Genomic DNA, 27,530 nt, shown 5'->3' with positions numbered 1-27,530 from the left:
GACTGTAATGAGCAGATACTGTACCATTTCCTGCATTTTGCAGCAGCAGCCTGGGATAACTGCTGCTCATCAGCAGCCATCAACTGCTCATCAACTGCTGATACCAGCTGCTCCTTGGTAACTGCAATTTGAAGTAACCCATAAGCATACACCAAAATTAGCTGCTGCAAAAATCAGTTATCATTCAGCAGCTATTGAGCACAGACTAATGTATGCAGATTCTTAACAGCCTGATCAACAATGCAAGAACAGCAACTGCACCAACAGGTCATCAGTAAATCATACAGCACCTACTCCACTCTGCAACCGAATAGGGATTTACACAGAGGTCACACGGCTGTGACAATTTAACATTTTCTTGCATGCTTTATGTAGGAGAACTGAAGGAGTAAGAGCAAGTTAATTAGGTATTAGCCTTAGTAAAAAGCTGATTTACCACAATGCTCCTTGCATTCAATATTTTGAAGTTATCAAGCATAAACATTTGGAATGTAAGAATTAACAAAGACTGCTATTTGATCACTTGCTTAATCCCACAGAAATTCAGGTTGTCACCAAAAAAGCAAATTCTCATCTCTGTTCCTCAGACTGACACTAGCACTTGTGTGGCCAGCCTTCTTACAGAGCTGATCAGCCTGAAGGGTTTCTGACAATGAGTTAGTTTTCATTGGGATCAGTCCCCACTCTCTCTTGTTCACAGTTAGCACAAGCATTAATGCTGATACAAGAGGGAAGCAAGGACAGGTACCTGAGTGGAGGAAGGGGACTGCCTGCACCACATCAGCTTAAAGCAGTAATGAAAACTACACCCTTAGTCATGTTCATGTTTAACACGCTGATTAAAGTAATAGCTATGCTGCCAGTTACAAAGTACAGTTCTGCAAATGACAAAATATTTAGTTGGATTACAGACTGTCATACTGAATGTTGAAAAGGTACCCATTTAGGCCTTTAGGTAGGCTTTTGTCCTCACCTGAAGAAGAATGCAATTCTCAACACATATGAGGACATTGCTTCTCCCAAATTTTAAATTCAGGTTGATTTTTATTTATTATACATCAGTAGCTGAAGAAGCCACAACTCAACTGTTTATTAGGAAAGAACATTCCAACACAGTCTTTGAACTTTTGCTTAGAAAAGAAATTATTTCAGAAATTTTTAGAGAGAACTCGAGATTGAGACTGTTCATAAAAATCAGTTCTGTGCATACCTGGATCTTCTTGTTTCCCCTCACCCACCCATAATTTTACCATTTGTCGTCTTTGACAAGCATGTCAAAAACAAAAGAACTGTTCCCATGTTACGGGGAATGTTTCCATTTTCACAACTTGTATTGGTGAAACCATAGAATTAAAACAAAACTCGCAAACAATCCAAGCAAGCTGCGGAAAAAGAAGTTTTCATCTTGTTTCACCCTCTAATCCCTTATAAATAAATTTTAAAAAAAGTAAAAAATGTCAAGTTCTTCAGTGGCAATAATTTCAGTTATTAAGTAGTAATTGGATTATTTAATATCACCTGTTGTTGTAACTGCCCAGTGTTAAATTGACTTCTAGTCAATGTAATAAAGCAGCTCAGAGTAGATAAAATTCTTATTTTGAGAAAACATATAAAAATCACAACTATTATATTAAAAACTCTGTTGTAAGTATATACAAAATAATTATCAAAGCATTTGGTTCATACAGTGCTGTTGTAAGTCATGAAATCAACTATGTGATCCAAGAGAGTCAGTGCTAGAAATGGATGCCTGGGCAACCATCTCAAATTTGTCTGCCTGGGGACACAGATAGAACAACAGAGAGTTTGTCTGTATTCATTAAAAGTTGGAACCATAAGGTAGAAGGAAAGGAAGCTATTAACCCAAGGAGAAAAAGACTTTAATGATGCTAAGTTCCCTGCATTGTCCCATTAAACTACTTACATTGTTCAGTGATGGAACCACATTTAGAACATAAATGGCAGCATTCACATTATTTTGTCTGTTCTCTCCAAAAACTCCTACAGAAGCAGATGGTTTTCTTGGGACTTAGATGTCCATTTAGACACTCACCAATCTCAATTTCAAAAAGCCAGAAGCAATGGCTTCCTGTTACAACTCAGATAAGAGTTTAAACTGGTGACCTGAAGAGAAGCAACCTGCAGTTTCTGAACCCTGTGTCATCTAGTTCATTACATACTGCTGCCAACCCATATTTAAATGTAACCATGTTTTGTAACCAAGAATAACTAAACTATCTTTATTCCTAACTACAGTACAAAATCTAAATTCTCTGAAACATTTGTTAGCTCTGGAAAGGTGCCCAAAAGCATTACCTGTATTAATACTTTAGACTCTGCATCTCAGTTTGTCATCCAGCAAATCTGACTCAAAAAAGAGATAACATCACATGGCTGCAACCATTTCAATATTCAACTATGCACTACAAGTGCTGTATGTTCCCCCCTCACCCAGTCACTCAGTTGTGAAAGAATTGTTCAGAATTTCTGAGGTTCAAACACAGTCAGTTCTCTCCCATCATACAACTCTTGCAGTTGGTTTGACTCGTATTTTACGGAGGGCTTTTCAATTTGCATCCCAGGCTCCAGAGCATTCTGTCCAACTATTTTAAGATGCACAACTTTTATTTTCCAGGTATTCTCCCTAACGAGGCAGCTAATGAGTCCAAAAATTTGTTCAAAGATGCCCAAACAAGTGTTGTCTCTATGTACCGTGCCAGCCACTGCTACCAGTATTAACCCATGTCGAGACACGGCACATTTCAGTCCATTGGCATGCAAATTAGGGTTGAATAGAAGATATTCTTCTTTAACCAAGGAGAGCAGACGAAGGCTCACCATTTCTGCACCAACATATTCTTCCATGTTTTTTTCTAATGTGTTGTAACAGAACTTCATTCTGGCATCCTGCCAAAAATGCTGTGGTCCCCATCTTTCTTGAGATTTTACTCCCAAGGGATGTTGAGAATTCAGGAGTTCAAAGAACCATTGACAGAATTTTTCTCCTAGATCATGAATGTCATCTTGTGGTGACTCTTGCCTCTCTCCATGACTCTGCAATCAAGCACATATTTTTTCTTAGAACTGTTTAGCCTTAACATGCAAGATTACCACTTAGAACAACATAAAATAATGTAAATACTTATTTTAAACATTCTAAGTCTTCTTCAAGTGTTCTGAGACAGAGTGCTTGAAGAAAAACAACAAAGTAAAATCTCATTTATTTTTAAAATAATGATTATCTTATAATCTAGAGAATCAGGGTACAGTCTTTGAATTACAGTTAGAATAGTCTTTTGGTTTTGTCTTGGTCTACAACTTATAAACAATAAGGAAAATCCTGGTTCTACTGAAAAAGGGCAGGGGAAGAATTTTTGAACAACTTCCATGAGACCAGGATTCTCACACAGAGACACAAAATTTCTGCTGAGTAAAAAGTGCCTGGGTTCTAACTTTTCATTGGCCTTTACATTTCCAAAAGAAGGTTACAGAAAAACAAGAAGGATACAGAACCAACCTAAACAGCTAATCTCATGTTAAGGCATATCCATTTACTAAAAAGTGGTTATAAATAAGCAATTATGTTGACATGTTTTTCCTGTTTGTCGTGGTTTAGCTTCAGTTGGCAACTAAGTACTACACAGCCACTCGCTCACCCTCCCCCCTCCCGGTGGGATGGGGGAGAGAATCGGAAGAGCAAAAGTAAGAAAACTCGTGGGTTGAGATAAGAACAGTTTCATAATTGGGAAAAATAAAAAATAGATAATAATAATAATAATAATAATAATAATAAATTGTAATGAAAAGGAAAACAACAAAAGAGACAGACAGAGGAACAAAATGCAGGGGAAAAAAAACAAGTGATGCAACCTCTCACCACCTGCCGACCAACGCCCAGCCAGTCCCTGAGCAGTGATCGCTGCCCCACGGCCAACTCCCCCCAGTTTCTATACTGAGCGTGGCGTCATATGGTATGGAATAGCCCTTTGGCCAGTTCGGATCAACTATCCTGGCTGTGCCCCCTCCCAGCTTCTTGTGCACCTGGCAGAGCATGGGAAGCTGAAAAGTCCTTGACCAGTGTAAGCACTGCTTAGCAACAACTAAACCATCGGCGTGTTATCAACATTATTCTCATACTAAAAACCAAAAAACAGCACTATACCAGCTACTAGGAAGAAAATTAACTCTATCCCTGCCAAAACCAGGACAGTATCCACCCCTTACTCTATACCATCTACGTCATGCCCAAGTTCTACCCTTTCTAATACATTCCAACTAATCACCACCACTTTCCCTGTCTTTTGATATATACATACAGATATCATTCCCTTGGTCTATGGGCAATCCCTCTAAAATGTCCGTTGAGTTCATTTAGTCCATGACTTTGGGCTCCATAACAGTCCTTCTGGGCAGGAGAGATGGTGTGTGGTGTTGGATTGTTGCATGCTGAAGCCAGTTCTGGTTCCATCACCACTGCACTTTGCTTGGTTTCATCGAAATTCATTCTTCATTAATCTGGGAGATTCTTACTGTAATACTGTTGATATGGCATATAGCAACCATAAAAGTGATGACATACAGTATTATATAGCAATTAACATCATATCATTTAGTTCATTGGCTATTCTCACCCAAAATCAAATCCCCTTGAGGTACACATCGAACTTCCGCATCCTTTCGCATTACCTACCAAGTGCACCCAGGTCCTTGAGCAAAAGCAATCCCACAAATGGGTTTTCCTTTGCCCGAGGCAGGAGTAACCTAGAGTGCCTTCCCCAGCATATTTTTAATGTGCACTACAGGGACTTTATCCCCTTCTACAGTACATAAAAGTTTTGATTAGGCAGAGCCAGCTCAATTGGCAGATCCCCTAGAGTTGACTAACCAGGTGGCCTTTGCTAAATGTGTATCCCAGTGTTTAAATGTCCCAGCACCCCTTGCTCTCAGTGTAGTCTTTAACAGCCCATTGTATTGTTCGATTTTCCTGGAGGCTGGTACATGACAGGGGATGTGATCTACCCACTCAATGCCATGCTCTTTGGCCCAGGTGTCTATGAGGTTGTTTCGAAAATGAGTCCCGTTGTCTGACTCAGTTCTCCCTGGGGTGCCATATCACCATAGGACTTGCTTTTCAAGGCCCAGGATAGTGTTCCAGGTGGTGGCATGGGGCACAGAATATGTTTCCAGCCATCCAGTGGATGCTTCCACTGGTTACTTCCATTGTAAGCACATGGCGCTCGCCTTGGCAGGTTTGTGGGAGTGTGATATAATCGATCTGCCAGGCCTCCCCATATTTATATTTCAGCCATCGTCCTCCATACCAGAGAGGCTTTGACCACTTGGCTTAACTGCAGCACATGTTTCACATTCACAGATAACCTGTGCAATAGTGTCCATGGTCAAGTCCACCCCTCGATCATGAGCCCATCTATATGTTGCATTTCTTCCTTGATGGTCTGAGGTGTCATGGGCCCACTGAGCTATACATAATTCACCCTTATGTTGCCAGTCCAGATCCACCTGAGCCACTTCAATCTTAGCAGCCTGATCCACCTGCTGGTTGTTTTGATGTTCTTTAGCGACCCGACTCTTGGGTACCTGAGCATCTATGTGACATACTTTTACAACCAGGTTCTCTACCCAGGCAGCAATATTTTGCCACAATGCTGCAGCCCAGATGGGTTTGCTTCTGCGCTGCCAGTTGCTCTGCTTCCATGGCTGTAACCACCCCCACAGGACATTTGCCACCATCTATGAATCAGTATAGAAACAGAGCACTGGCCACTTTTCTCGGTCAGCAATGGCTAGAGCCAACTGGATGGCCTTTACTTCTGCAAATTGGCTCAATTCACCGTCTCCTTCAGCAGTTTCTACAACTTGTCGTATAGGACTCCATACAGCAGCTTTCCATCTCCAATGCTTTCCTACAATACGACAGGACTCATCAGTGAACAGGGCATATTGATTCTCATTTTCTGGTAGTTTATTGTACAGTGGGGCCTCCTCAGCACGCATCACTTCCTCCTCTGGTGATATTCTGAAATCTTTGCCTTCTGGCCAGTCCATAATTACTTCCAAGATTCCTGGGCAACTGGGGTTTCCTATTCGAGCCCACTGTGTAATCAGTGTGACCCACTTACTCCACGTAGCATCAGTTGCATGATGTGTACAGGGCACCCTCCCTTTGAACATCCAGCCCAGCACCAGCAGTCAGGGTGCCAGGAGGAGCTGTGCTTCAGTACCAACCACTTCCGAAGCAGCTCGAACCCCTTCATATGCAGCCAATATCTATTTTTCAGTTGGAGTATAGCGGGCCTCAGATCCTCTGTATCCCCAACTCCAAAACCCTAAGGGTCGACCTCGAGTCTCCCCTAGTGCTTTCTGCCAGAGGCTCCAGGTAGGGCCATTCTACCCGGCTGCGGTGTAGAGCACATTTTTTACATCTTGCCCTGCCCAGACTGGCCCAAGGGCTACTGCATGAACTATCTCCCGTTTAATTTGTTCAAAGGCTTGTTGTTGCTCAGGGCCCCATTTGAAATCGTTCTTCTTCCGGGTCACTTGATAGAGAGGACTTACAATCAGACTGTAATTTGGAATATGCATTCTCCAAAAACCCACAACGCCTAAGAAAGCTTGTGTTTCCTTTTTGCTAGTTGGTGGAGACATGGCTGTTATTTTGTTAATCACATCCATTGGGATCTGACGGTGTCCATCTTGCCATTTGATTCCTAAAAACTGGATCTCCTGTGCAGGTCTCTTGACCTTACTTTGTTTTATGGCAAAACTGGCTTTCAGGAGGATTTGGACTATTTTCTTCCCTTTCTCAAAAACCTCTTCTGCTGTGTTGCCCCACGTGACGATGTCATCAATGTATTGCAGGTGTTCCAGAGCTTCACCCTGTTCCAGTGCAGTCTGGCTCAGTCCATGGCAAATGGTAGGGCTGTGTTTCCACCCCGAGGCAGTCAATTCCAAGTGTACTGAATGCCCCTCCAAGTGAAAGCAAACTGTGGCCTGCACTCTCCTGCCAAAGGAATTGAGAAAAATGCATTAGTGATATAAATTGTAGCATACCACTTGGCTGCTTTTGACTCCAGTTTGTATTGAAGTTCCAGCATGTCCGGCACAGCAGCACTCAGCAGCGGCGTGACTTCATTCAGGCCACAACAGTCTACTGTTAGCCTCCACTCTCCATTAGGCTTTCGCATTGGCCTGTTACAAGGTGAACAAGTCTTACTGATCACTCCTTGGCTCTCCAGTCGACGAATCAGCTTATGGATGGGAATCAGGGAGTCTCGGTTGGTGCGATATTGCCTCCGGTGCACCGTTGTGGTAGCAATTGGCACCTGTTGTTCTTCAACCCTCAGCAACCCCACAACAGAAGGGTCCTCCGAGAGACTGGGCAGGGTAGACAGCTGTTTAATTTTGTCTGTCTCCAAGGCAGCTCTACCAAAAGCCCACCGGTACCCTTTTGGGTCCTTGAAATACCCTCTCCTGAGGTGGTCTATGCCAAGGATGCACAGAGCTTCTGGGCCAGTCACAATGGGGTGCTTTTGCTACTCATTCCGTTAGGCTCACTTCGGCCCCCAATACAGTTAGCTGTTGGGATCCCTCTGTCACTCCAGAAATACAGATGGGTTCTGCCCCTATATAGCTTGATGGCATTAGGGTACACTGTGCACCGGTGTCTACAAGAGCTTTATACTCCTGTGGGTCTGATGTGCCAGGCCATTGAATCCACACAGTCCAGTAAACCCGGTTGTCCCTTTCCTCCACCTGGCTGGAGGAAGGGCCCCTCTAGTCCTGGTCATAGTATTGGTTACCCACTTCTTGTACATACGAGTCAGGAGTTCCTTCATTAAAATCAGGAGTAAGACCAGCCCTTTTACTCTGTCTGGGGAACAGCCCACTGGAAACGGGAGCAGCAATTTTCCTGGAAGAACTCCTCTTTGTGATTGCTTTTCCTTGCAACTCACATACCCACGACTCTAGGGTCGAGGTAGGTTTTCCATCCCACTTCCTCATGTCCTCTCTGTGGTCATGCAGGTAAAACCATAGGGTGCCCTGTGGTGTGTATGCTCTATATCCTCTCTCTTGAGCAGAGGAACACTGACTCCTAATAGCTGAGATACTGAAACACTGATACACAGGTGGAAAGTAGGACCTATCCTCTTCAAGTTGCTGGACCTTCCGGGACAGTTTCTCCACAACTGAGACAAGGGAGGAAGAGATACTTTCATTGTATTCCTGGAGTTGGCTAGCCACTGCATCCACTGTTGGACCCTCTCCGTCTTTCCAGGTCAGTATTGCCATTGAGCTGGCATACGACAGATGGTGTGCTCCGTACCAACTTCCGCCACATGGGTTGGGTGCACCTGACTTTATCTGCATCTTTGGATAACTGCTCGTCGTTCGGGTCACCATAAATCACCTCCAGCATGGCTAATTCCCTCAGGTACTGGATACCTCTCTCCATGGTGGTCCATTTCCCGGGGCAATATACAACATCTTCCTTGAAGGGATATCTTTCCTTCCTAGCTGACAGGAGTCGCCTCCAGAGGCTGAGGACTTACGCCCCTTTTCCAACCGCTTTGTCAATGCCCGCTTCCCTAGAAAGCTATTTGGCTTCCTTACCCTCTAATTCCAGGCTACTGGCCCCGTTATCCCAGCATCGGAGCAGCCAGGTGACAACATACTCGCCCCGATGACGGCTGAAATCTTTTCGCATATCTCACAGCTCACTCAGGGATAGGGATCTGGTGGTTTCCATCTCGTTCATGAGTTCTTCCTCATGATGGCCCTGCTTTTTCATCTTCTCTTTCTAAACAAGCTGATTTTCGCTTCCAATATTTTTTCTTGTGTATAGGGGCAACTGATACCAACATGGGTTGGTTCCCTGGTTCAACCGCATTATCTGTCGCAGCAGGGGCTGGAGTAGCTGTGGTGTCTGTCGTTTTGTCGTCAGATCCAGAGACCTTCTCTTCCCCTTGAGGGTTCTGAATAGTGTTGAACAGGGCTTGGTAGGCATGGGCCAGGCCCCAGCACATTGCAGTGATTTGTATCTCCCTAGAATTGCCAGGGTGACAGCATACTTTTTCCAAATATTCTACTAATTTTTCAGGATTCTGCACTTGTTCAGGGGTGAAATTCCAAAACACTGGAGGTGCCCACTGTCCTAGGCATTTGCCCATGCTATCCCCCACACCCTGCCACTCATAACTATCCAGCCTTGGGGCAGATCTTTGGATGATATTCTTAAATTGCTTATTAACCTTAAACAAAACCAAAACAATATTCCCAAGCAATACCAACAGATGTATCTTAATTACCCAAAGATGTTCAAGATACTGAAAAGTTACTGTAACAAAGGAGGAAACATCATAGAAGAAGGTAGCGAAGGTGCCATTCTGTATTTCCTCCATAAAAAACTTCTCAGAGGAAGAGGTAGAATTGCTAATTGTCTCCAAGAGGTGGTACCCGATGTAGAGTAATGGCTTCAGTACAAAACTGAAATACCAAATTAAGCTCAAGGCCAGTGTTTTAATAACAAATCTCCCAGGCAAAACGTCACTAATCACTGCAGAGCACAGCAAACTGCAAAACCCAACACTGATCTTTAACATGTACAGCAAAAAAATGAGCATGGTGCAGATCAGACAAACCAGTATCGAGAACAGATGAATCAATATCATGACCTGCAACTATTAACAGATCTAAAGTCCTTAATAGCTCTGGTTAATCTGTTATTATCTCAAACCCTTTGTGCCCCACGTTGGGTGCCAAAAAGGGCTGTCGTGGTTTAGATTCAGTTGACAACTAAGTACCACACAGCCGCTTGCCCACCCTCCCCACCCTCAGTGGGATGGGGGAGAGAATCGGAAGAGCAAAAGTAAGAAAACTCGTGGGTTGAGATAAGAACAGGTTCATAATTGGAACAACAACAACAAAATATTAATATTATTCATAATAATAAATTGTAATGAAAACAACAAAAGAGAGAGAGGAACAAAACCTGGGGAAAAAAAAATGATGCAACTGCTCACCACCCACCGACTGACGCCCAGCCAGTCCCTGAGCAGCGATCGCTGCCCTCTGGCCAACTCCCCCCAGTTTCTATACTGAGCATGGCGTCATATGGTATGGAATAGCCCTTTGGACAGTTTGCATCAACTATCTTGGCTATGCCCCCTCCCAGCCTCTTGTGCACCTGGCAGAGCATGGGAAGCTAAAAAGTCCTTGACCAGTGTAAGCACGGCTCAGCAGCAACTAAACCATCAGTGTGTTATCAACATTATTCTCATCCTAAATCCAAACCACAACACTATACCAGCTACTAGGAAGAAAATTAACCCTATCCCAGTTGAAACCAGGACACTGTTTCATGTTGCCTTGTCGTGGTTTAGCCCCAGCCAGGAACTAAGCACCACGCAGCCGCTCGCTCACTCCCCCCTGGTGGGATGGGGGAGAGAATCGGAAGAGCAAAAGTAAGAAAACTCGAGGGTTGAGATAAAGACAGTTTAATAGGGAAAGCAAAAGCCGCGCATGCAAACAAAGCAAAGCAAGGAATTCCTTCACTACTTCCCATGGGCAGGCAGGTGTTCAGCCATCTCCAGGAAAGCAGGGCTCCATCACGCGTAATGGTTACTTGGGAAGACAAACGCCATCACTCCAAACGTCCCCCCTTCCTTCTTCTTCCCCAGCTTTATATACTGAGCATGACGTCATGTGGTATGGAATAGCCCTTTGGTCACTTTGGATCAACTCTCCTGGCTGTGTCCCCTCCCAGCTGCTTCTGCACCTGGCAGAGCATGGGAAGCTGAAAAGTCCTTGGCTAGTGCAGCAACAACTAAAACATCTCTGTATTATCAACACTGTTTTCAGCACAAATCCAAAACATAGCCCCATACCAGCCACTATAAAGAAAATTAACTCAATCTCAGCTGAAACCAGGACATGCCTTCAGTCTCTTCTTTTTGGTACCTTCTAATTTGGTGATTTGTGTTGGTCCAAGTACAGGGGGATGACCACTTCCCTACTCCTGCTGGCCACACTATTTCTGATACAAGCCAGGATGCTATTGGCCTTCTCAGCCACCTGGGCATGCTGCTGGCTCATATTCAGCCAGGTATCAACCAGCACCTCCCCAGGTCCTTCTCTGCCAGGCAGCTTTCCAGCCACTCTTCCCCAAGCCTGTAGCGTTGCATGGGGTTGTTGTGACCCAAGTGCAGGACCCAGCACTTGGCCTTGTTGAACCTCATACAGCTCGCCTGGGCCCATCGATCCAGCCCGTCCAGATCCCTCTGCAGAGCCTTCCTACCCTCAAGCAGATCAACACTCCCACACAACTTGGTGTCGTCTGCAAACTTACTGAGGGTGCACTCCATCCCCTCATCCAGATCATTGATAAAGATATCAAACAGAACTGGCCCCAATCCTGAGCCCTGGGGAACACCACTTGTGACCAGCCACCAACTGGAGTTAACTCCATTCACCACCACTCTTTGGGCACGGCCATCCAGCCAGTTTTTTACCCAGCGAAGCGTACTCCTATCCGAGCCATGAGCAGCCAGTTTCTCCAGGAGAATGCTGTGGGAAACTGTGTCAAAGGCTTTACTAAAGTCTAGGGAGACAACATCCACAGCCTTTCCCTCACCCATTAAACAGGTCAACCTTGTCGTAGAAGGAGAACAGGTTGGTCAAGCAGGACCTGCCTTTCATAAACCCATGCTGATTGGGCCTGATCACCTGGTTGTCCTGTATGTGCTGTGTGATGGCACTCAAGATGGTCTGCTCCATAACCTTCCCTGGCACCAAGGTCAGACTGACAGGCCTGTAGTTCCCTGGATCCTCCTTCCGGCCCTAAATACATCCTAATATATCCTAATTCATCCTAATATATCCTAATACCTGAAGCTGACTGAATACTTCTGATTTATGGGGGTATTTTACCTATGTCAGTGGAATACGCTAACAAAATGCACAACTAATCTAGGAAGAACTGAAATTCAAAGAATTAATGTGTTCCAGAACGTTTTCTCCACCAATCACCTGCCTGAATTTAGCCCTGTTTGGCAGTAAGACTGCCAAAAATAATCCAAAAGATGCTTGGTCACTTTCATGAGTGATGTTTGTAGTCTCCACCATATTTCTAATAGGAAAAGAGCCCAAATCAAAGAAAACCATAACTTATGTTACCTTTGCTCCTCCAAAACAGACAAAAGTGTTGAGGAATCTCAGTTACTTTTCTAGTTGTACAACTGATCACTTAAAACAGACTAAGACAATATGACATTGGAATAGGAGGGCTGCAGGGACTTTCACATAGCAGCATAGGCTTACTCTGGAAATAAAGTCGACTCCGTTCTGCCTGTCATAAAATTCTTCCTTCAGACTATCATAAAATCCTTTGTTCAACACTGAATCTGCCGAGAAAGTATTTTTAAGTAGTGAGACAAAGTAAACATTGCTAGCATACAGCTAAACCTTCAAAGAATAATTTGAAAAGGCTCAGTCAAAGATTCTTGTCTTGTCTAGAAGCCTTAGAGAAGAATGGGTCAGTGAAAGCATGAAACTACACAAAACATCTTCCACTAGTTCCCCATAGGTTATGGACAAGTCACTTGTGCCCTTTTTCCCTTGTTTTACAGGAAATGACACACACGCACTCCTAAAATACATCTAAGATGTAGGGGGATAAGAAATACTTCAAACTAATATTTACATTTAATGATGGGTTGCTGAAACTGACAACAGAGTGGTGGGTATAAAGTTTTGAAGCCAAATTCACAGTAAGTAGCAAAAGCAAGTATCAGTGAGGAAACAATGGTCATGTTATTAAAACCACATCAGATGAGGGTGACAAACCACTCCCAAGTGTTGTATCACTAAATATGTACTGCAACAAAGTAAGCAGTAAGGATTTTTAGACACTATTATGGGTCAAGCTAAGAAAAAACATCTATTCCTTGCAGTTGAATTCTTGGTATGTCTACAACTATGCGTAGAAGAACAGCAAAATTTAAGAACAAACATCCAGGAAATAAGTTGCTTAGCAATTAGATATTTAAGACAGGTTTTTAAGTTGATTATAAAAATATATTTGGTTTAGAGGACAGTTCTTTCTGAAAGAAGCGTCACTGTAAAAGGCAACAATTGCATGCTCAAGTAACAGTCCTGTGAGCCTATTTAATTTGTACATAGGTAGTTTGTTTATCCTCCGCTTTCCCTTACAATAGGTAAGATTTTTTACTTAAGAAAAATCCAAACTTTCCAATGTAAAGACATTTGACGTGTGATGTGTTTTTTGAACAAGAATTAAATGTACAGTTATTTTGTAGAGCTTCTCAGTATTTGCAACTTGATAGCAAGACTTTTAGAAGTAAATCAAATGTCAAGGTTGCTAACATTGAAGTCTAATAAGTATTAAACTAAGTATGTTTTAAGTAAGTATTAAGTAATTAAGTATGAAAAGTTTGGAGACTTCTATATAGAAATGCTGTATGTGTTTCACAAGAAACTGCAATTAATTTCTAATGCTGTTATGTAGGTTCATGTTACCCGTTTCTTCAAAAGGGTGAAGGCCACAAGAATGAAGAGAAAACAAAGATGTATGTGATAAATAAACCAGTTGAACTTCTCATTCTTTGTGAATGTGTTTTAAGTACTTTGGAGAATCTAATTTACTTACCTTCAATCATAAAACTTCTCTATGGGGTAATACTTGGGAAGTGTTCTTGCAAGGGTAACATTTTTTTTTTCCCCAAAGTACACACACAAAATATTGGTATGAAAACAATTCTCAGCTAAATCATAATTCTCATCAGTTAATTCCTGAGGGAAAGCTCCATGCAGTAGTTATCAACAGCTACAGAGCTCTAACACACCAGCTGGTGGGGCTGTTGCCCATTAGGTCTCAGAAGTACAACACTTGAAAGAGCAAGGTGGCTGTTTAGAACTACATGGTAAAGATCCAAGACTAACAAAACACTGAAAGTTCATTACACCACGAGGATTTCCTAAATGTCAGAATTTTGAACTTCAAAATAACCTGTAATTGCCAAAACACATTTTAGTTACACTGTATTAAGTGTTACCAATATCAAGGGAAAAAAAAAAGACACAGACCTGGCACTGCTACAAACTTCACATTTCAACTATACAAAAATTTGCCAAAATCCATTGTGCACCCCAACTGCAAGAGGTGAAAAGGAAAACAGCTTACAGACAGTGCTACTTCGATTGCACTGTCACTAGAAGTAGACCAAGGCCACTTACAAAAAGGCAGTTTTCCCTCCATTCCCTCCCTCCCCCACAACATTTTAGACCACAGTCTGACAGACGTTTTCACCCTATGATCTACTATTGACAGCATCTCTTTGCTCTGCTCTGGGATGTGCCCTACCAGTGATATTGCTAGTGCCTGGTCTGGCTGGAGGATGACTGGAAATCCTGGATCTATACCAAAAATTTAAGATCCACTACATTAAAAAAAATGACAAGGGGCCATGCAGAGTTTCTGTACCATTAGCACTGTTTTCAGTTGTCCTTGAATCCACAGAATTATTTGTGAATACCGTCTATTTTAGCATACAGTACAACTTAAAAATTAAAAGCATAGAGAAGACCCCACACATTAGAGTTCAAATGCACTAATATACTTCGCAAGACAGACCAGAAGACTGTGCTCTGCAAGTGATACGTTGGCATAGCCAGCTTTAAATGATGTAATTTAAAAAAAACAAAAAAAACCCAACCAAAACCAAACAAACCAAGAGTTGAAGAGATTCAGTACCTTCCTAAATACAGGTGAAGAGCCACACTTGGATGTACATTAGAACATTTATACTGGTTATCCTACAAAAGCAATGCTAAGCATCCTCAGGTCTTTCAGAAAGCAGCACTCACCTCGGCATGTGGTTTTCTCTCCCCTGACTCTGAGGCATGTGTTGTGAGCTGCCCATTCCAGTACTGCTTTACGCGATCAACGAGTAGACGTTTCTCAGAGGAAGGAGGCACTGGAATTCCTTGTGCTGCCAAATACTTAAAAATTATTTCTCGATAGACTTTTCTGCGTTTCAGAAGTTCTTCTACACTTTGGCTGTAAACCAAAATGGCATGAATGGCTTCTGCAAGTAAAGAAATTTAAGTTAGCAGTTGCTTCTCTCGTGACTAAAACCCAAACCTACGCCATTTCTTAAACTCCTGACCAGCACCTCCAAACACAGTACAAGACAAGCCTAAATGACATGCAAAGACTTAAAAGTTTGTTTGCAAACTGAAATCTGACCTAATCATATTAGACACAGAAGATTCCCAAAGACTTGGGAACATGTTTAAAAAACAATGCTGTTTTTACTGAAGACTTTGCTACGTTGTAATCCCTACTTCTAGTACCGATGACTGCTTGGAACTTCCTATGTATTATTTGAGCTTGATGAAAAGGATGCAACTTTTTCTTCCAAATGAAATTACTAATATTTTTCAAGTATTTTCAAGCTGTTTAGAAACTCCAAGTGCTTCAAGAAGTATAAAGATTCTTGCACACAATGTATTTCACCTATACTTCCTGAGATGCAGCTAGCCTTAACTTCAAAGTAAGTTCATTTAACATGAAACCATTTAGGGCTTCCTGCTTCATGTCACCATACAGCACCTTTACTTAGCAAAAGCTGAGCTTGGTTTCATTCTCCATTTGAAAAGCTCTGGGATATTTCTAAAGAAGCCATCCACCTGTCTTCTTGGAAGCAAGATTACACAGAGAAAGAAGAACCAGACAAATCTTTTATGGTTCTTCTGAATATGGAACGTGAATCTTAATTTCTGCATCAAATGGGTAGTTCACATGATTCGGTCAGAGAACACATTGTTATTTTGAAGAATGTGCAAGTTTTCAAGTGTTTTCCATGAACGAAAATTGACAGAAATGCAGAGAGAGAGAGATAACTAAGGTAATCTCCGATTACTCGTATGCTGAACAAGAATTCTAGTACCAGAATTTTGCAGTTTTTCAGACAACACACAGTAGTTTGTGAAAGTGAGGTTCCATCCAGGTTCCTGAAGACTGACGGAAATGGAATTAAACCTGTTTTATTTCCACACTAATAAAATTACTACTCCTGAGTTCATAAGAAAACACCATGCATTGTAGCACAATGACGGTGTATTGAAATGTAACATTAAAAAAAAAAAAAAATCAGCTACAAGGCTCTGTGGCAAAATTAGATCAACTGAAATTCACTTTTAAAGTAGTTGTGGTAGCCAGTTCTCACCTGAATTGGGGCTGGGTATTTAACACGTTACCTATAAAAACTGTAAGTTTAAACAAGAAGAGACTAACAGCTGAAGTAAAAAAAAATTAACATATTTTAATTTAACCTACAACCACTACAAAAAGTAGATAAAAAAGCAAGAAGAAAAACTACAGGCATAAGACCTTTTTAAGAAATGTGTTTGGCAAATCTTACAGGTCTGAGTTACATCACATGAAACATATTCAAGGTTTTTGGATTAGTATATTTCAGGGCGGTGTGCTGAGTGGCCTCAGGTAACTCACATACAAAATTCAATTTTACAAAACAAATCTCAACATCTACAAAGTGATGGGGGATGGTCACACCTGAAAGTGCTCTGTTCTACAAAAAAGTAAGTTGAATATTTGATTTGTGTTTTACCCTTTCAAAACCTGAAAGCAAGTGTCATTAACGCAAACAGCAAGAGACATTTGGGTTTTAAATACGTTTTTAAACACTAACAGGGCATATCAGGGGCACAGCAGTGCACGAAGCTCACCGGGGGGAGGCTGGGGTGGAGGTGGGGGGTGGTCTAAGGGAGAAAAAGAAGTGCTTGAGATCTGAAAATCTGCTAAAAGCCACTAGCAGCCGCAAGTTCCTTGGCCAAAACAAACCCCAAACTCCCTGCTGCCAAATCCCGGTGCTGTTCGGAGGTACGCAGGCCCACTGGAGAAAAAGGCTCCCAACAGCTACAACCCAACGAAACGCAGCTGCACATCTCACCACCGCCCCGCACCGGGGCAGGGCGCTGCCAGCTCTCCAGGGCCCCGAAAATCCTCCTGGGCAACTCCAGCACACCGGCCTAGCTCGCCTCCCCCCAGCCCGCCGCTGTAAGCCGGCCCGGCCCCACGCCAGCGGCACCGGAGCAGGGACGCGCCGGCAGCCCCCGGCCCCGCCTCCACGTCCGACCCGGCTGCGTCTGCGCTGCCGCCGGGCCCGCGGCCAACAGGGGAAGGGGAGCACAGCGGTCGGGCGGCCGCGCCCGCCGGCGGGGCACACGGGCAGGTTCCAGCATCCCCGCCCCGGGGCCGGGAGGCGGTCGGGCCGCGAAGGCCGCCGCAGGAGTCAGCGTTCCCGTCGCGGGCTCCGCGCACCTTGGCGGCTCTCCGAGTGCACCAGGCGGTTGGTGACCGTGTCCGTCAGCGCCATCAGCTCCTCGGTCTCCAGAAGCTCCAGGAGCTCGCGGCACCCGGCCTGCTCCCGCTCGTTCAGGCCCAGCGACGCCATCGCCCGGCCCGGCGGAGCCGGATGCGCCGCCGCTTCCCTAACTGAAGCCCTAGCAACGGCAGCTTCCTGTACGGCGCTCTAAGATGCCCCCCCGGTGCCGCCGCGCCGCGGCCTATAGACGCCGGGTAGAAATGGCGGCTGGCACTGAGGTTCCGTCCGGGAGCCGTTGTCGGCGGCGGCAAGGGCGGCAAGGGCGGCGAGGCCGGGCCGCCGGCCGCCTCCCGGCAGCGAGAGAAGCCGCCCCCGGGTTGCGTGTCCCGGCCCAGGCCGGCCCGCGGGTGTCCGTGGAGAGCAAGGGCCAAGGCGGGGTGGACCCAACAGCTGTGGCCTGGCCCACAGGCGGAGGAAAGCCACAAGACAGTGAACTTAAATGTATATATTATATATGTGAAGAGTTTATAATTACCACCCTTCCCTTCCATCAGACCGTGAAGCTGCCATGCTAATTTTCTCTCCCCCGCCCCTTAAGCCAGTGCAGTACTGCTGCAAAGTGCTGCTGCCCCGCCTGCCCTACGTCGCTGGCCCCTGGCTGTGCAGTGACTTGCCCTCCTTGTCACTTGCAAGCCCAGCAGCGGATGCAAAGGAGAGCAGAAAGCACATCTCCCACAACTGTTTACTTTAACAACGTTTTTTCATCCTTGCTGCAGAGCCAACACCTCCAGCCTCAGCATTTCCAAGCAGCTCTCCCGCATCTGCCCCAAGATGGAGACCGTACACGAGCAAGGCTCCCGGCAGGAGCCAGCTGTGCACAGCAGCCACCACCGGCTCCTCGGGAAGGGCTCAGTGCTCCTGCTGAGGGCAGGCAGATGCTCTCAGGGGAAACAGCCTTTGGAAGTCTTATCAATAAGGCCTTAAGCTGTGGTAACGTCTACGGTGGTCGCTTCAGCTGGGCTGACCGATCTTTGGGTATCTGAGATGCAGCCACTGTGATCCGAGACGCAGCCACAGTCGCATCGAGTAAGTCTTCCACTCGTGCCTTGGGAACTAATGCCAAGCAAGTTAAGCATGTCCACAAGAGTGGGAAAACTGACAGCACAGCACCTGCCTGAGGAAATGAAGTCCTGTAAGCTGAAGCTGCTTTTCTACTACGTGCAAGGCTTGAACCTTGTGCTGCTCCTCCACTTGGCAGTATTTTCTCAGTCAAAGGCAGAATAACCAGGGACAGCCACTTTATGGGTTAGGAAGAGAAAAAAGGAGGAAAGATAAACAAAAAAGGCAAAAGAAGACAGCAGAAGCTTCAGTTGAGCTAAGGACCATAAGCTACATGAGGGCTGGTGCTGAGAAAAATACAGGTGCAAAGAGTCCTTGACCTGACTGTGGCAGAAAAAGCAGGCACTCTCATCAAACCCATGCTTTAATATGGGTAGCATAAGGAGGCCACCTTTTGGTGCTACAGTTGCCTGTGGTTTCAAAACCTAGATTCTGTAAGGATACGCAGACCGTTGCTTGAAGACAGGAGTAAAAATTACTGGTGATGTTTTTGCACCAAGAGGTGTCAAAACAACTGAACACTTCTTTATGGTAGGCTCTGTTCAGATCTGTAGTAACAAATGCCTGCCCTCAAGATGTCGTAAACCTAAGACAGAACGTCTACATGAACACAGAACATTTCCCTACCCCCCATGTTACAGATACATTTGTTTTAGATGATTGTTTCCTCTTTGAGGTCTAAAAAACTGTCCATGCAGATCTCCCAGGTTCATCAGAAGGAAAACCAACACACGTTCAGCTAGAGTAATAAGTATTCTCTTGAGCTATAGCAATGAATGCAAAATAAACCAAAACCAGCTGAACCAATTTTGCTCATGAATTTTAAGTCTAACTTTCACATAAAAATTCAGTCCTATAGCATCTGGAAAGATTCAACACAATAATGCTTAGTCTGCTGTGCCAAATTTCCCCTCACATGTACAATGATTTAATATTCTTTAAGCAGTTAGAGCAGTATGTAACAGCTTCTATTGACAAGATCAGCCTCCATAATATAATATACATGGCCTTGCCATACAGCTATTACACATTCTGTAAGACCAGTTACTTGCACGCTCTTCATGTAAAAGAAAGACCTCCCACCACAATATGCAGTGCAGAATTCTGCATATCTATATTAGAGTTTACAAAGCAAAATTGGTTCATCAAAAAATGGGACAACCTACCTGCCACCAAGGTAATTTTGCTGCCAAAATCTTGAATTTCTTAAAATTAATCCTGCAAGCTTAAAAATAGAAAAAGCATCTGAGAAATACAAATGGCCTTTCATTCATTTTGCTTATGTTTCAATAAACCTATTCAGATTTGCAGAATTCAGGGGAGTAATATTTGACTGAATATTATAGAATTTAGGAAAAAAAATCAAGATGACTTTTAAAAATTAGATTATTTTGAGACGTTGGCTATGTTTTCAGTGAGGTGGTTTTTTTTTTTGGCAGGTTGCCTTAGAATGGTCATGTTCCCGTTGAGAGAATCGTGAGAGAATAAAGGTGCACTGTCATCACAGAGATTGGAGAGCCTCTTTAATGTTCAGAACTCACTTATTTTATTTTCTTTTTTTTCCTTCCTTATTTTAAACAAAGGCCAGCACTTTTAGTAGGATTGTACCTATACCTTGTAAGTGCTTCCCCTTTGGATGTGGTGGGGGGAAAGGGGAAAATCTCAGAAATGGGTTTTATTTTTTTGTCTTTCCCATAACTCAGAATTCCCTACTTTTTATTCAAACTTTCAAAATTGACTTTGATCACTGACAAGGAATGTAAACTGGCATTCCTGAAGGGGAAGAAACAGGAAAATGATTAGCCTATATATAGAAAAGGTGAATAGAATTCTTGCAACATTAAACTGCAGTCATAATTCAAGGAGTCACTACAAGTGATCCTCTCCCCCCATCCCGTCCCCCCACCCTCTTCAGAATTTTATTTACTGCAAATTATATCCCTAAAAAGTCAGCCATCTTCTTATTTCTGTGAGCACAGTGCAGAAGTCAGGCACTGATACAGAAAGTACTGGATTTAATGATACCAATACATAGAACTATAGCTTCAGGCAGTGCTAGATACTGCTCTAAGTCACACAGGCACTGCTCTGACACCAGCAAGACAGCACAAAATATATCTGAAGTTATTTGGATTGGCAGGAACTGAACTTAACTGAAATGCCACTTACAGACTTCTTTTTCCTTCCTTTGAAAGCTAAGCAAAATAAATGAGAAATTACTGACTACATCACAAGCAAACACAGCTATAAATTTTACAGTCATCTGTAGAAGTAGCTGTTTTACAGGTGGGCACAGCCATAAACTATAACAACTTAAGGGTATTCACATACATACTTAAATGACACTGGCCATTGCATTAACTCATTTTACCACTGCTATCCAACACTAAATTTTCCAACAAGTTAGCTTATATAGTGTTGATTATGCTGATAGACAAAGGTGACATGTACAGCCTGAAAGAATATATTATAATAATGGACAACAGTAGCTAATTACCATATGAAGCATATGCAGTTTAACTGTACCTCCCATGCAATTTCATTTCATAACCTTGAATTGATATTTTATACCTCCCACCTGCCATCATTGATATTTTTACATCTTTTTACATAATTTGAAAAATCAGAAAAAATCATTCCCAATATGACCTTTTCAACATACAAAATTCAAGTACTTAAAGTCATCTGTATACCAAACAACCTCAAAGTTCGCATTTGTCTTAAACTCATGTAGACTATTTCAAGCACCCTTGAGCACCTCTTTGGTCAGTCCAGCTGCTTCTAATTGTTAGGTGCTTCATTCATCCACGCACCCCAACCTTCCCTTGGGCTCAAAGGTCAATATTTACTCCTCACAATCCAGCTGTTTCACACTGGACACCAAACTTTTCCTGCCCAGTTTACCAGCCACACTAACCTGTTGTGAAGTGGGCCACCGATGAGAAAACTTACAATGCTGCATTAGGCTACCAACTTAGGGTACAGTTCTACTGAGAAATTGTTACTTTTGCCTGAAATGTTAGCACTTCAAAGGAATTAAAACAATATCCAGGGCATAAAAGTTTACATTTGGTATGTTAATATATTTTGCAATGAATTTATCAAATGGCTTATGTATATATTGCCATTTTGAGAAATATTTTGCCTGCAACGTGCATATGCCGTAGTACCAGAGATTTGAGAACCTATACCCTTACGCCCAAACTTAGTAACTTTCTTAGGCAAAAACCTTGTCAAAATTATACAAGGTAGAAAATAAAGGTAAGTTTGAAGTCAAAAGTTGCACAAAAAATGACCATTCAAAATTTTGCAGAAGACAGTCAAAATCTGTGGTCAAAGAACATTAAGAATTTACAGGACTGCAAATAAATCTAAATAATCCAGCATTTTCAGATGATGGTACTGAACTTTTTCAAGAAAAAAAAAAAAGCAATTACACCGTCTTTATCTCTGGACTACAGCATTCAGTCAAGGGGACTAACAAAGCAATGGAAACAAGTGTATCACACCAGAAGCTGCTATTTCTATTAGTAGCAGAAACAAACATAAGCTCATAAATGGCAAAAACTGAGGCTCAGCTCTGCATATTAGTGCCAACCAACCTTCCTAAGAGGTTTAGGCCGGCACTGGTACTTGTAACGCAGGGCTGCTAGAGAACTTTAACAATTTTATGATGGAGAAAGACAAACAGCTAGAAGCAGAGGTATCTTAAAACCGCTGCATCCAGACCTCTTTGTGGCCCCATGTTTCAAGCCCTACACAATAGCTCCAGAGGGGTTAACCTCCCCCGCATTTTGAAGCCATTGCCCCCCAATGCTATTAAAAAGCATACAAGCTATTAAAATGAACATAGGGCTGCTGATTTCTTTAAACACCACATACAACTTCTCCTTGCAAGCTTTATTCCTCCCAACCCCAGCCTTATGCCGTTCTCCGCATGCATGTTAAAAACCACTACATGAGCCCTCCATGACCAGGTCAGGAACTTCACAGGCCCGTCCTGCCCAAGATCTGGGCTGATCACTCAGCAGAGCCCCATTTCCCCTTGTGTTCTGATCAATTCCCTTTATCAGGGAGAGTATCATCTGAACAATACTTGATGCTTGTAAATTACATAGGTATATGCACTAATTACAAAGTCTGGGTCCCAGTGCACATGGCTGACTATTTAAATAAATGATCTTAAAGTTGCCTGTGTTTTGAAGATGGTTAGAGCCAGTCAAACCTGAGGAGTGGATTGCTGAGTGTCTAAGGTTCAAATGCTGATGGAAGCTTTTTCTACAGTACGCGTGTTCTTCACAGGTCTCAGACTGATGACCAAAAGCGCTATTCCTCTCCCTCACACACAGACATGCTTCTCTCTTCAGCAGTTATCTATTTGCAAAGAATCTGTAATAATACTATGACTTTTTAAAAACTTATTTAACTAAGAGGTCCCAAATTTACCAAAGCAGGTAGTTATTTAGCTAGAAGGAAGAAAAAGGGGAGGGGGGGGAAACCAAACAAACAAAACCAAAACAAAACAAAAAAAGAGACAGACACACAGGAATTCTGTTTTAATTTCCTTGGTAATCCTGGGTATTCTTGGATATACTTGGATAGATTTAGTCTGTCCAAATCCAAATATCCACACACCTGGAATATCACGACCTGGCAGCTTTACACAGGTGCTGTGCAACAATAATCGTATACCAAACATAACACAATAACTATAAACATTGCAGCAGTATTTTCAGAGTGATTCCCCAAAAGACAAGATCAATTTCTATCAACAACAAAGACAATGTTTTATTGAACAAATCTATGTACAGTACAAAAAAGTTTTTAAAATGAAACACTACTGTTGATTTATTGCAGTTTGATGGCTCAGTTTTAATTTGTACTCTTATATAAAATGCAAAGTAAAATAATTTAACATTCAACAAGGAAGCACAAATTTCCTTTCTTGCTGAACCTGTAACAGATTTTACAAATTGACAGAGTCCCAAAATGCATACACTGCATTTAATCAGAAAGGTGTTATACAGTACCAAATAAATTAAGAAAATAGTAACACTACCACCCCCTTTAAGTCTTTTGTCCATACCACTGGTGTTAAACAATAAAAGAAATGAGTACAGCTGAACCTTCAACGTGATATTAAAATCACAAAGTTTAATGTTATAAATTATCCAAACTATACAATTTATATAGTTTTAATGAATATGGCTAAATAACCAAAGTACCAGTGACCTTTCCCCACAGATATGACCACTTTCAACCTACTTTCAGTATTTCTTTTTTTGTGAAAGGTGCCTACCAAGCGGCAACTCTTTGAAAATTAGAATTTACATGACCTTTACAGTGAACTGTGATCGGGTTAGAGTAGACAGTCTTAAAAGGAAAGTCTAAATCCAAGCTATAGCCACCTGGAGGAACGTTATTAGAACATGATTATCAGCAATGAAATGCACAAACTTTGATCCAACAAAGCTCCTAAGTGCATGTATAACTTGAGGCAGCTTTAAGATATTTGCATGCTTACATTACACATGTACTTCAGTATTTATTGAATCAAAGTGATACATCTTGAAGAAGTATTTCCAATTATATCATACAATGCTTAATGCCTGGGAAAAAAAATTTTCAATTCTAGATTTGGAACCTTTTTCAGCCCTAGAAGTTGCAGGCTTAGTACAGGGTAATACTCAACATACTAAAGAATCCTTAAAAAGCACATAGAGTTACCCCCCCCCCCCATTACAAGTATCTTTTTGCTCCTAATTAAAGTTGCTTAATACTGCAACTATCTGAGAATACCAACAGGTATCAGAGTAGTTTAAAGAAAATGCAATGTCTTTTGAAGTAAAAATCATTACTTAAAAGAAAAATGTTACCACCCACTTGCTACTTGAAGTCAATTTAGCATATTTCTGATAGGTGTTATGTGATGCTAATGTTCACCTACGGAAGAATTCAGTTTTCCAGTTCTCCAAAGTGTATATACTGAACACATGCTAAAAACAAATGGTAGTGTCCAAGAAAAGCATCTTTGAACAAAAATGAGTTTAATGCAGGTACAAAAAATTATGGTCACAGTTTATGCATGTACATAGATGCATTTATCTACACACTTAAACCAAAGAAAATACAAGTCTCAATCATGTTTTTAAAGCATCTTCAAACACATGGAGCTCTAGGAAAAGGCAAAAAAGCACCAAAGATTAAAGGTACATTTAAAGGACTTTACACAAACAGTTTTGTCATATCTATTGACCGAGTTTTCAGATTTTTAGAACTGTAATACTTTAAAATGAACCTTTTTTTCCAAATATATTTAAGCAAATTGAACTAGATTAACAATGTTAAGCAAAGAAAGGGGAGCCTGGGAACATTCAAGATGATAACTGGGTCCTTAAAAATTAGTTGGTAACTTGAAAACAAAAAAATGTGAAAGTGCATTTGGCTGATAAGGTCCCCATTAATTTTATGTTTAAAAACTTTTAATGTATTTATATATGTAAATATATATATATATAGTGTGTATATATGTATATATAATGAATGATGCATTTAAATCCATTTTTTTGCACACTGCAAAAAAAATTCTTTGGTGCCTCAAATGTCATAGACATCTCTGAAAGTGGGCCAGTCATTGGTCTTAATGTAATGCACATATACCTGTGATCATAATTTTATAACCTTTTACTTTAATCCAACTCAAAGTTAAGGCAAAGATTTTCTAGAATTTAAGAGTACGATTTTGAATTTGTGTTCTTTTTACCTCCCAGGAGGGGGAAAGGAAGCAGAATTAATGCAAGTATCTGTTTAATTTCACAGAGGATTATTAGCAGAGGCATTACTGAACTATTAAGTTTAAGTTCCAGAACTACTTAACAGCCTATTTTACAATGAAACCCTTAGGTTTGCAAGTGTGAGCCATCGCTACAATGAACAGATCTTTTATGTACCTCTTGATTTTTTACCCATTAGTTTTTACATATCTGTTGATTTAAGCAAGTTGATCTTATTATGCCATACGTGCACTGTGATGAACTATTTAGTAAGCAAACTAGCTGAGCAGGAACAGTTGGTCTTTGCTGTCCTGCATTTCTGCGATGACTCCATCTGTACACACCAGTTTTCACCACTATACCTTCCATGCCTACAATCACATTAAAATTTTCAGCTACCCGCATAGAACAGGATCTCAAATAAAACATTTTTAGGTGGCAAGACAGTATAAGATAAATTAGAGGATAAATTAGCACAGTAGTTAGACAACGTGCATCTTTGCCACAACTCTGTTTGGGGTGGGAAGACCAAAAACTACAACAGCATCTTTTTGGTTTCCAAATGTCCTGTATTTCAATGTTACATATAGAGCTGAATGACTCAAATTTCCTGTCTTCATATTCTGATTGTTTGTATAAACAGTAAATTTTGGATAAAGTGCTTAACATTTAAGTCTAACTCCTTTGCTAACTTCTGGGAAAGGCTATCTTTTCAAGAGATGCTACTAGATAGGGTTTTAATGTGTCTTAAGGTTGAGTTGATACATATTTTCTCCCTTCCTCTAGACAGTAAATAAGTAGTTACAGTACTGAGTTGTGACCTACCACCATTAAGCAATATCACGTATGTGAAACAGGCTCTTCCTGATCTTTTTTTTCCCAACTTGACATGTGCTCTGTTTTTGTCTGCCTTTTGTTTTTCAAACTTTTTTTTTTAAACAGGAAGCCATCTCAAGTTCTTTTCAGTCATACCAACAGCTGAAGGACCTCTGCATTTGCACAAAATTAGTTTAACTCTGCCCTATAATGCAAGCTTAACCCCCTTCACATTCTGTATTTGTTTCAGTCTGCTTCTGTTAATATCCACACAATCTGTGCGTGTACTGCTTGTATTAGTCTTCCTGCACTTAAAACAGATGTTTTACAGGACACTCTTAGCATACACGTTTACCACAGCCTTGCAAAGGGCTTCTCTTGCATGCATCCGATTTCCACTGTGCATAACTTTCACCCTTAGTATCACATGAACTCACTTTTCCTTGCATGCTCTGTACTTCAAGTTTTTGGCTATTCAAGCATTCCCTCCATCTTAGATTCCTTTCTGCATTCCTCTTTCTGGATTCTGAGTATAAGTTTATTAAATGAGCTCCATGCTTTTTAGCAGATAATGGAATCACATACTCAAACTTTGATAAAAGAATGCATGGTTCCTCTACACATTTCTTACCCATATTATAATAATGTAACACCTTGAATGATTCCTTCCCAGCTGTGTGGATGGATATCCTCTAACCACACATTTTCCAACTACAGCAGCTTTCAGAATTGGCTGGTTTTATTTCCATAAGGAAATTAACACCTCTGCTTGCTCAACTGTATGCCTTATTTTCCTTAAACCTTTGTGCTAGAAAGACTGTGCCGCTAAGCTTCAATCACACATTTGGAATGAATGTGGCTTTTTGGATAACTGGTACTTTGGGGATTTTGTAGCAACCTTTCTGGACTCAAGACCTGCAAAGCTCCTATTATTCCTCTGTGAATTTTGTCTAGAAAATGTGCTTTGTCTTTATCAAGGTCATGTTTTTCTTTAGTAATTTGAGACTGCTTTATGATTAAGGCCAACTGGGAAACGAACTGATGCTTCTTCATGTAGTGTTTTCTTACACCACTCCTTGTTTGATACATTTTCCCACAACATTGAATCAGGCACCTGTAAAAGAGAATACATTGGGATCAAAATGAAGACTAACCAATGTAAATAACTCTAATCTAGAACACTGCTTGTGTTTTTCAACATGTTTAGTTTCAAACATGCAAGGAAAGACAGACTGAACTACCCCCTTCTGTTTTATGAGAAGTCTTTTCCATTAGAGTCGCCTACCAGTTCTCACCTCTTTCTTAATCTAAACAGCATGCCCAATTTGAACTTCCAATTTAGCACAGTATTGTGATTTAATCGTCTAAGTTCTAGCATACTACAATTGCTTTGAAGTCGTGTCTGTCTCATCTATTCCATCAGGTTGCCCAATTTCAA

General features: G+C 41.8%; 2 protein-coding genes across 3 annotated transcripts in view; both read right to left on the bottom strand.

Moving 5' to 3' along the window:
• Positions 1–1,862: 1,862 nt before the first annotated feature.
• Positions 1,863–17,556, bottom strand: C1H3orf38 (chromosome 1 C3orf38 homolog). The gene is made up of 3 exons (XM_072885061.1): positions 17,381–17,556; positions 14,902–15,122; positions 1,863–3,054 (listed from the first exon to the last, which is right to left on the bottom strand). The coding sequence occupies exons 1-3, from the start codon at positions 17,511–17,513 to the stop codon at positions 2,479–2,481; spliced, it is 930 nt and encodes a 309-aa protein (XP_072741162.1). The 5' UTR covers positions 17,514–17,556; the 3' UTR covers positions 1,863–2,478.
• Positions 17,557–23,089: 5,533 nt separating this feature from the next.
• Positions 23,090–27,530, bottom strand: part of ZNF654 (zinc finger protein 654) — a 37,274-nt gene continuing 32,833 nt past the window's right edge. For both annotated transcript variants that reach the window (XM_072884993.1, XM_072885000.1), the window contains one exon: positions 23,090–27,206. In XM_072884993.1, the coding sequence (XP_072741094.1) occupies positions 27,199–27,206 (8 nt within the window). In that variant the 3' untranslated portion in view covers positions 23,090–27,198. The remainder of the gene's footprint in view (positions 27,207–27,530) is intronic.

Source organism: Ciconia boyciana, chromosome 1 (assembly GCF_034638445.1).
Source record: "Ciconia boyciana chromosome 1, ASM3463844v1, whole genome shotgun sequence".
Lineage (NCBI taxonomy): Eukaryota > Metazoa > Chordata > Aves > Ciconiiformes > Ciconiidae > Ciconia > Ciconia boyciana.
The sequence above is the reverse complement of the archived record's forward strand: the minus strand, read 5'-3'. Positions and strand labels throughout refer to the sequence as shown.

Coding starts and splice junctions, on each gene's coding strand:
- C1H3orf38 (XM_072885061.1), bottom strand. CDS start 17,513: ATGGCGTCGCTGGGCCTGAACGAGCGGGAGCAGGCCGGGTGCCGCGAG. Junction 15,123..17,380: donor GCACTCGGAGAGCCGCCAAG/GTGCGCGGAGCC, acceptor CTTTACTTGCAG/AAGCCATTCATGCCATTTTG. Junction 3,055..14,901: donor AGAGAAAACCACATGCCGAG/GTGAGTGCTGCT, acceptor GCTTGATTGCAG/AGTCATGGAGAGAGGCAAGA.